The sequence below is a fragment of the Protopterus annectens genome, chromosome 2.part0 (genome assembly GCF_019279795.1).
Source record: "Protopterus annectens isolate FY-2018-M chromosome 2.part0, PAN1.0, whole genome shotgun sequence".
Taxonomy (NCBI): Eukaryota; Metazoa; Chordata; order Ceratodontiformes; family Protopteridae; genus Protopterus; species Protopterus annectens.
Window position 1 is genome coordinate 607,025,191 of NC_056728.1, and position 11,273 is coordinate 607,036,463.

The window sequence follows — 11,273 nt, forward strand, 5'->3', positions numbered from 1 at the left end:
CAGAGACATAGGCGGCTAGTTATAGCTATGACTGTGTAGCAATGTTCGTAGCTAATCAAGACTAATATGAGTCTAGTGGTTTTGTTAAACATTATCCAGATCCTACAGGATGATTGTGGAATCCACTATTAAAAATAAGGAAAGTAGTATCTTCTAGGAAGATGAGTGCCCATTTGCCAATTTGCTGAGAGTTGTCCAATCTTCATAATATGTAGTTCAGGTGATCTCGGGAACTATTGACCTATTAGCCTGACAAGCCTGGTATGCAAGGCCATGGAACATATCATCATGGAACTCATAAACAAAGACATTAGTAACCTCCAAACTCTGGATCCCACTTAGTTTTGGTTTGTGAAAGTCAGATCATGCCTCCTGAACCTGATCGACTTCTTTAAGGCAGTCACCAAAGCCGTGGACTAGGGTAAGGTGGTTCACACAGCCTATCTTGACCTCGCCAAGTCTTTTGACACCATCCCCCATTCTGGAATTATAGCTAAACTCACTAAACTAGGTATAAATCCCTACGTCACAAGATGGGTTGCCAACTGGCTCACTGACAGAACCCACACTGTAAAAGTTGCAGACTCCAAATCTGACCTCAAATCAGTGACAAGTGGAGTACCACAGGGTTCTGTCCTGGGACCTCTCCTGTTTGTTATCTACTTCTCTGAAGTACAGGCTAACACAGAAGGCCTCTGGCTAATGAAGTTCACAGATGACTGCAAACTAGGAGCCATAGTCAAGTCCCCAAATGATGTGGACATCATACAGAAGAGCCTCACTGAGACAGATGCCTGGTGTCAGAGCCATGGCCTCAAGCTCAATGCCAAAAAGTGCAGTGTCATCCCCTTTGGTAAAAACTCTGTACCCATGAACTACCACATAGGCAGCAATCTACTTAACACCGAATGCGGGATAAGAGACCTTGAGACCCAGGTGGACAGTAGTCTCTCCTTTGATAGTCACATCGCCACAGTAGTCAGGAAGTCCTTCTACATGGCACACCTTATCATAAAAGGGTTCTCATCCAGGTAAAAAGAGGTCATTCTTCCCCTCTACTCGTCACTCATTAGACCCATTATAGAGTACAGTGCCCCTTTTGGAATGTACCTCACAAGACATCTGCAGCAGCTGGAAAGGCCACAGAAGTATCTCACAAAGAGGATTACTGGCAAACAAATGCCCTACACTAACCGCCTCAAAAAACTCCAGCTTTACTCCGTAGCATATCACCTACTCTGAGGTGATCTCTGCCTAACATATAAAGCTATGTCAAACCCAGAGCTGTTGGACATGCTACACCTAAAGAAATCCCAATCCCTCCAAGCTACACACTCAAGGGACCTAAACCTTGTCACCACAATAAACAGGACATGCTGGAGGGATAGATTCCTGTCCCAAAGACTTCCTATACTCTGGAACAAGCTACCCATCTATGTCAAGCAAAGTTCTTCATTAGCACTCTTCTAGAAAAATCTTGATGAGTGGATGGGAAATAGGAAATACACCCCGGGGATCACTTTTGTGTCTCTGCTGGACAGTGGCATAAGAAAATAACTTTCTTGGGTGGTGTAAGCTATAGAACCTTGCTGGCTAGGCTTACATAGGCCTTTGGGCTGATAGCCTAGCACCTACCTATGAACCTATGAACCTATGAATGCTTCTCAAATTTGAGCAGTGAGGTTTCTCTGGACCATGACAAAAATATAATAATAATAATAATAATAATAATAATAATAATAACACTTGTTGACTAAGTAGGTCCACTGCTTTATGGACTAGCATGTTGAAACTGTTGTTTATTGCACGCTAGATGGTGTGATTTTTCTATGTGTTGTCATTGTACATTTTAAGATTTTGTAGGTTTGATAATGTCACCTTTTTTCATTGGAGAAAATGAGATATGCTTTTGTGTTATATTAGCTTGTTGTATTATTTTGTGATTTTGTTAAGCTGTTTGTAGCACTGTATATTTGTGCTTCTTGGTTGTTATTTTTTTATTATTGTGTATATTACATTGTGCCATTTTAGTTTATTGGGCTTGTCTTTAATTACAGTCTATGTGAATTTTTTTCATGGTATAATTTACAGGGCTTTAGATCCAGTATGATTTGTTTACTTTCGCTAGAAAGATGTTATCAGGATGTACCAACAAATTCATATTTTTAATGCTCATATTTTGTATTAGATATGTATTTTCATTCTGCTCCTGTTTATAGGTCCAAGATTATGAAATAAATAAATATATAAATTAGCAGGTCTACAGAAAGGGCTGTCTGTCTAAGTCATAAAGTTCTGATAATTAAAAATCTGTTCATCAATGTCAGAAGGTTAAAACATAACCATGCTTAAGAATATTATCAAAGCACAAAAATAGCTGTCATTCAATTCTTCTCCTAGAGTTAAGGCATGGCAAATTGCAATCCCATAATTCCACAAGTCAAGTATGCATGCATTAAGATTAGGCATGCTTTTGGATGATGGTAGAGTTTTTCAGTTGTTCAGTGCTTTTATGTTTAAACAACTTCAAACAATATTCATATTGTCGTAATGTTCATTGTTACAGACTGTTATGCCTGCTTTAGGCAGTCTCAAGTGCAATTAGCGTGATAATGCATTTCTTCTTAGACATAATTAAACATGTTTAGTGCTATGCTATTTCAACTCAGCTTATCCATTTTAGATTTCCATTTACTTTAAAGGAAAGTTTATTATGACACAATATGGCAATGACATCTAACAAATATGTGGAAATGAATAATTAATAGGCCACTTGTTTAAATGCTATGTGCACCATGGTCTTAATATGTTGTTAAAAGTTATACGTTTCTTAGAATGAGGGCATTAAATATTTCATGCCAATATTAATATACAATTACAGTGTATATTATAAAAACCCGGGGCATAAAAATTGCAAATGTGATTGAAAATTATTAATTACTAAATGACTTGAAGTAAAGGTGTTATATAATTTTACTGTTACAATGTCTAACTCATATTAATCTTAAAATAAATGAATGTCTTAAGCAACAGTATATTAACATGTAGAACTTGTGTTGTGGTTTTATGATACACAGACATGCTCAGTCTCCATTAAAGCATACTTTGAGTTTTTGTTTTATGTACAATTATGCTTCTTGAGTACTACTGATAAAGTAAAAGCCAATACACTTACACATCATCCACATAGCATGGGTAAGGCATTTGCTGAACAAACACTCCTAATGGCTGTGAGTCACTCGAATGTACTTGAGCGATACCATGATCTATCATGTCTTGTAGATAAGCAAATCCTCCCCAGATATAACGCATATCATTGTAAGCATTGTCTCGTCCACCTGGATACCATAGCCTGTGAATAGATTGTAGCCATTGCTTAGTAACAGTTGGACACTATATAAACACATAAAACATTCATGTACACATATATCTACACATATGTTATCAAAAAACAGTCCCACTCTTTATAACACTATACACATCTCTTCTGTTTTTTTTTTCTTTTAGGGAGGTTTCCGTGTGCAGATAGTTAAGCATTAACTGATGTGTGGGTGTGGTATATTGAAGATTTACCCACAGTTGGCATGGTGTGATCATGAGGGCGAAGCCCAAGTGATTAAACAAAGCCAACCATGGGTAAATCTTCAGTATACCCATATCCATGAGTCGGTTATTGCTATTATACAATGACATTATTTTTTTTAAATAATGTCCTTGTATAATGACACCATGGTGTTCCTCCACATTGTTTCTATATTCTTCCACTTTATTGATACACTGCACATGTGTATGCGACTTACATTCTCACATTTACACAGTACTTCAGTGCTTTGGAAAGCAAGCGACGAAGAAAGGAAGATCTCCATTTTTTTGTGAAGAGTTTAGAGGTATGAAAACGTCCAAACAAAAATACAAGAAAAATCTGGTATGTTTCTTTAGTTTTGCAGAAAGTATCTGATTTACCATGTATCTTCTCTGTCCTCCATATGTACCTCTCAACCTCTTAGCTCAAGAAATGTGCAAACCCATAAATAAGTGGGATAAAGGCTCCTATTATAAATGTTGCTCATATAAACTTAGAAAGCTGCTAGAAAGAATAATAGGATTTATGCTATCATGCACTGACTTCCATTACATATCCTAATAGAAGAAAGTCTGGCATGCTCAATTTTACAGCAGGCATGCTGGTTAGACTGACCAATCAGAATGCACATTTTTGAATGCTATTGAGCTACCATTCTATAATAAACAGTATATCATGCACAGTTAACTGAAGTAAAGTGGAACTTTAATGCAATAGTATAACAGTAGCTAGTACATGAAGTTTGAAACAGACAAAGTTGTCACTGGACATCTTTAATGGAGAGGGGATGGTGAAGCAGGGAGATTAAGTATAGGAAGCAGGTAGGGTGGGTAGTTAAGAAAGTTTAAAATGGAGTGTGCATGAAAGGGTTAAACAAGATGGAGACTAAAGGAGGAAGTGAGGTAAGGAAGGGGGAGGGTCCTGAAGACTTTTGAGGTGGGATTTGGCTGTTGAGAGTCACATTTGGTGTGATCTTGTTGCCCTCCCAGCCCATTCTGGTTAGGTATTGCATGTTGGAGTTTGGGTGGGTGGAACTTTTTGATTTGGAGACAGCAGAGAAGAGGGACAACTTGCTCCTCTTCTGTCCCCCCTCTGGCGGATAACTGGTGGAAGGAGTTGAAGTGGTGAAAAAATGTTGGTGGAGGTTGTTGGACTTGGTGGTTTTGGTTTAGAAAGGAGATGTTGCAGGTAAGCAGGGAACGCTGCCTTGTAAGTGGGAGGATAAGTGAACAAATGGGGGATGGTGCTTATTCCAAGGATGAGTGAATATGCTGCCCTTATGGATAGCTATTTTATGCTTTCTCCTCCAAGGAATTGAAGTTTGGTTTATGATTAATAAAGTTTCATGCATTTATCATTTATTATATTAAAAAATAAAGGTCATCAAAGGTCTGTGATGTTTGAGTTGTTTATTAAAGTAGAACGTGACAACTAATTGCGTTACATTTCTGACCATTTCCAAGAATTAATTATTTAGAATGTGAGAAATTTGTGATAATGCTATTCCAGTTTTAGCAGTAATACACAACTGGGTGTGGGTATCTCAGAATTTACCCATGGTTGGTATGGTTTGATCATGAGGAGGATACCAAAATAATCAAAGTTAACCAAGAATAAATCCTGTGATACCCCCACCCAGCAGTGGATTAGTGCTATTATAGAATGACATTACTTGGGAAAGAAATTGATCACCAAAGGAACACTGCAACACTAAATCCAGAAAATTTATTGAAAAAGGTTAATTGCTTTCGTCAAAATCACAAGACTTCATCAGAACAAGAACAAACAGAAAATGCCATATTTAAATACCTTAACCCTTACAGCCATTCGTTGCCAAAGCAAACATCATTTCCTGGAAAATAATTAAGCAGTTTAAAAAGACAGTAACACATAATCACAGTAACTGCCCACTACAACACACCAATTGCCACCTACCAATCACATAGACATTAATGTATTGTGTATAAAAGTATGATTTAAAACATAGATCTTGAATAAAATCACATAAAAAAGCTGATTTTAGTTTTAATACAGAACTAATGGAAAACTTGTCAGTGAGCCCACATGGCTGACATGCATTTAATTTAATCTGTCACTTGAGCTCTAAATATTCAAGGAAGCTATTATCGGGCCCCCCTAGTGCACCCAGGTCTACTTGTTCAAGTACAAAAAATTAAAAATAGTGTGTCAGATGTACCTTTATATGCTTAAATAAAGCATTGGTTTCTTTGTTTTTTAGCATATCATAGTTGTGTTGATATATTCTTTGTCTGAGGGCTCTGACTGTCTTCCCCACATAGTACCCCTCACATACCATACAGGTTGGAATATATACCACTCCCTTGGTGCAACAGTAACACTTCCTATTAGTAGTAATTTTACCATAGTTCCTGACTCTAATGGAATCAGTGCCCAATATATAAGGGCATTGTCCACACCTCCCATATTTAAAAGTTCCACCTAGGCCTGCCTTTAACATTTTCCTCTCCACCAGGCCTTTCAAGGAGGTGCCCTTTTGGTAAACCACAACAGGTTTTTCCCCCAACTTTTTGTTGATCTTCTCATCCAAACAAAAACTGGTCCAAAAATCATAACTGATGCTTCTAATGTTAAAAAAATACCTGGTGAAGGGCAGGACACATGCCCTAGTAAAACTGTCAGTTTTTACCAAACAAGAGGTTCTATTCAAACCTTCAGGCTTCTCCTAGAGTGTAGAATAAATACCCCCAGCTTTTTTTTATTTGACTTCTTTAGCTATGTCATTGACAAAGTTAAAGGTGTAACCTCTTTTTTGCAACATACCCATTAGGACATCACATTCTTTAATACAATCGTCCTGGTCAGACATCATTCTGGCCAGTCTCACATATTGACCCTTGACAAGGGATTTTCTCTGATGCAGAGGGTGGCAGCTGTAGGATCAATATGTGAGATTGATATACAACTGAAGAATGTTTTATGGAATCTCTATTCTACTATCTCAAACGTGAGAGCAGGGAAAGGCCTGATGCCAATTAGTCTGTATAATTTCATCTGAATGATCGGACACCATGCCATAAATTCAACAACCCATATCATTTTGCTGTTCATTTTTTGGTTAAGTTAAGGATTTCTGTTTTGTGAGTTCATGTTATATTTTAAATATAAACATTTTGTTTTGGAGCACATAGTTTCCAGAAATCTGATTCAAACATTCATCTCACTGAGCAAGCAGGGTGAAATTAAATCAGTATATCTGTGGGAGGATAAGTATACAATAGGGTAATTAATTTAGGTTGGACACTAAGGAGGGAGAAAAGGACCTGTACCGATTGGCTAGATAGAGGGACTGATCTAGTAAAGATGTGCAGCAGGTAAGGGTGATAAAGGATAATGAGGGAAACGTACTCACAAGCGAGGAGAGTGTGTTGAGCAGATGGAAAGAGTACTTTGAGGGGTTGATGAATGAAGAGAATGAGAGGGAGAGAAGGTTGGATGATGTGCGGATAGTGAATCATGAAGTGCAGTGGATTAGCAAGGAGGAAGTAAGGATAGCTATGAAGAGGATGAAGAATGGAAAGGCTGTTGGTCCCGATGACATACCTGTGGAAGCATGGAGGTGTTTAGGTGAAATGGTAGTGGAGTTTTTAACTAGATTGTTTAATGAAATCTTGGAAAGTGAGAGGATGCCTGAGGAATGGAGAAAAAGTGTTTTGGTACCAATTTTTAAGAATAAGGGTGATGTGCAGAGCTGTAGTAACTACAGAGGGATTAAACTGATCAGTCACAGCATGAAGTTATGGGAAAGAGTAGTGGAAGTTAGGTTAAGAAGGGAGGTGATGATTAGTGATCAGCAGTATGGTTTCATGCCAGGAAAGAGCACTACAGATGCGATGTTTTCTCTGAGAGTGTTGATGGAGAAAGCATATGACAGGGTGCCTAGAGAGGAGTTGTGGTATTGTATGAGGAAGTCGGGAGTGTCAGAGAAGTATGTAAGAGTGGTACAGGATATGTACGAGGGTAGTGTGACAGCGGTGAGGTCTGCGGTGGGAGTGACAGATGCATTTAAGGTGGAGGTGGGATTACATCAAGGATCAGCTCTGAACCCTTTCTTATTTGCAATGATGATGGACAGGTTGACAGACAAGATCAGACAGGAGTCCCCGTGGACTATGATGTTTGCAGATGACATTGTGATCTGTAGTGAGAATAGGGAACAGGTGGTGGAGACCCTGGAGAGGTGGAGATATGCTCTAGAGAGAAGAGGAATGAAGGTCAGCAGGACTAAGACAATATATGTGTGTGAATGAGAGGGAGGATAGAGGAATGGTGAGGATGCAGGGAGTCGAGGTGGCGAAGGTGAATGAGTTTAAGTACTTGGGATCAACAGTTCAGAGAAATGGTGAGTGTGGAAGAGAGGTGAAGAAGAGAGTACAGGCAGGATGGAGTGGGTGGAAAAGAGTGTCAGGAGTGATTTGTGACAGACGAGTACCAGTAAGAGGGAAAGGGAAGGTCTACAAGAGGGTAGTGAGACCAGCTATGTTATATGGGTTGGAGACAGTGGCATTGACAAAAAGGCAGCAGTCAGAGCTTGACGTGGCAGAGTTGAAGATGTTAAGATTTGCACTGGGTGTGACAAGGATGGACAGGATTAGGAATAAGTATATTAGAGGGTCAGCCCAGGTTGGAAGGTTTGCAGACAAAGCCAGAGAGGCAAGATTACGTTGGTTTGGACATGTGCTGAGGAGGGATGCAAAGTATATTGGGAAAAAGATGCTAAGGATGAAGCTGCCAGGTAACAGGCAAAGAGGAAGGCCTAAGATAAGGTTTATGAATGTGATGAGAGAGAACACAAAGGTGGTTGGAGTGACAGAGCAAGATGCAGAGGACAGGAAGAAATGGAAACTGTTGATCTGCTGTGGCGACCCTTAATGGGAGCAGCCGAAAGAAGAAGATTTATTCATTCATTCATTTATTCATTCATTCATTCATTCATTCATTACAACCTCTCCTGGAATTCATTTCAAAGCAGTGAAACAGATTTGTTTAGTAACATTGTATACACACTGGTCTTTTCATATGTATTAGTCATTGTGTTAATGTGTGTTGTTACAGGGATGGAATTTCTTTTTCGGGGAGGCGAAGTACCGCTGAAGTAGCAAAAGGAGCTGCTATGTCACTAAAACTGTTCCATGTGAAGAAGTGACGATCAGCAAATATCTTCGGGATATGAAAGTGATATTGTCACATAATCACAAAAGCTATGTTAGGTCTTAAGTAGTTCTATATATCTCAAATAGTCACTGTGACAAACAAGACACTTAGCACTTGAAACACGTGTAGTATCAGTAGGATTGTTAGACTGCATCCCTAACTGAGACATACAAAATTCTTGACAGCAGGATTCACATTCTCTTTGCAAACGTGTGATCATGAGGCAGCGATGTATTTATTTTGCATACACAGCATCTGTATTTCATTTCCAAAAACTGCTAATTTGTGAGTCTGACAGTTTATTAATTTAGCCATAATAACTCTTGACTATATTTATACCATATATTGGATGAGGTTTACTTTCTGTGCATGTGAGGTAGGAATAGGTTAATATAGAGCAAATAGCAAAATATGTAACACATGAAATAACAAGAATGTCCTTAAGGTGATGTCTTACTGTTGGCAAGAGAATGCGAGTTTCAGAAGCCTTATGGGTTCCTCTTTGAATATACAAAAATATGTATTATTTGTGCACAAATATTATTTTGGTATTCCCATTTTCTTACAATTATGCTGCTTATCTGATTGTCCACAACCATGTTATTGTTGACAAAAAAGTAATGAGTGTCTATGTTTCTCAACCCTATCATGGTGTAAAGGATATGTTTAGTCACCTATTATGGCATCACCCCTACTAGGCTTTGTTTTATCCCAAATGTATACTCAAGGTCCCAGATGCAATACTACTGAAAGTTGCTTCACTAACACAACTCAGAAGAGTCAGAAGTACTTTACTGGTGCATCCCCTATATCTGCCCTTTTGCGGCCGTCACCTCTACAGAGGACAGGAGTGCATTACTTCCCACAAGACATGTTACCTTTAGGCACTGACACCAATCCTCCATGGCTTATTTTTCTGGCATCCAGCGGTAACAGGTCTCCTGTCCTTCACAAAGTAGCCAGGGCACAATCCTTCTGCACACAGAGGCAGCTGGTATGTGTATATAAATACATAACCAAACCTGCTTTGCTGTTGTACAGGTGCTACTACCTTTGTACTGATGCATTTTTTTCAGACTTAATGCTCGCCTGTATTTCCAGACAGTTTACACATGAAGCTCACGTATGTTTTTTGCTGGACGTGAGATGATGCAGATGTGAACTGTTCAAGATAAAATAAATAGCAGATGCTGCATCCTCATAACATTCAATATCTGTAATATAAAAACCAAAAGAAAGAGAAAAGAAAACATTAACTTATCTCAGTTCTTCATCCTTTTTATCAGTAGCACTGATTACAATGAGAAGTTGGCCCAGTAAGTATCAGATGAAATGTGTTTCCAGTCAGCTATTCTGCAGCATCACCTTAGTGATACTTTGTCTGAATTACACACTTTTTGGTTCCTATTTCCACATGACTACCAAGGTTTGCTGTCAGACATACCTCCCAACTGTCCAGAATTTTTGCCTCATATTTTTGGTATAAGCAATGGCACCAGCCCACTTTTTCCCATTTTTATATGGGGTGAGGGTGACATATCGGCAGTAGGTATCACCTACAGCTAATTCTCACTAGGTGGCTAGCCCTGCATAAAGTTTTAATATGTTCTCCATAAACTGTGTGGTTTTCTGGCAAACCAGTGAGCACTAAAGTTATATAATAATGACAGAGAGTTAGTTTCCGACTTTATATCCTTCAAAATATGCATATAAAAATGTGATAGATTAACAAAATCTAAGATTATAAGAACAATGTTTAAAATCTGTCCCTGATTTTTGTCCCCTCCCCTTGTTTTTAACTTTGTCTAAAAAGTTTGCAGAATGAGGTTGATGGGCATGCTTTCAAATACCCTATTGCCCTATTTATACATCCTTGGGGTGAAAAAACAGCAGTTCATCCATTCGCCTTGGAGGTGAGAGCTAAGTAACAAAAATGGTGGTGCCATCATCAGATGTGGGAGGTAAGCCTACTCTGTTATGTACTTATTGACAGATAACTCAATCCCTTCTGGGCAGAAATTAATATCCTCAATCAATAGTTCCTTCCCAGTTGCTCTTTTTACCCAAGATTCCTCTATAGGAATATGCATGTCAGTGATTTCTAGAACTGATTATGATGTTGGAAACAAGGATGCATTCCTCTGTGCATGCAGCCTCTGTTTTTCAATGCTTTACATCAGATATGATCCTTTCCAAGGGACAACTTTAGCCACCATAGCTATTATCCATATTAGTGCAAGAAATCAAGACAAAGCCTTTTAAAGTGGGGGAAAAAGACCTAGAAATAAGGGTATATTTTAAATATTGCTCTTATAAACTTAGAAAGTTACTAGAGTAACAGGGTTTGTTTTAACATACATTTTCTGAAGGATTTGAAGTCTGAAACTCAAATGTATGTCATTATTTACTGATTTCAATTTTCAGATCCTTCCAGTAATTTGTCAGACAGATACAAATTTTATGAAGAGCAGACCAAGAATATGAGCCAAAAATCTGG

General features: G+C 38.5%; 1 protein-coding gene across 1 annotated transcript in view; it reads right to left on the reverse strand.

Annotated features, from left to right (window-relative positions):
* Positions 1-11,273, reverse strand: part of LOC122792759 (phospholipid-transporting ATPase ABCA1-like) — a 2,266,772-nt gene that overhangs the window by 1,703,391 nt on the left and 552,108 nt on the right. The window contains exon 12 of the mRNA XM_044060333.1: positions 3,176-3,352. Coding sequence (XP_043916268.1) covers positions 3,176-3,352 — 177 coding nt within the window. The remainder of the gene's footprint in view (positions 1-3,175; positions 3,353-11,273) is intronic.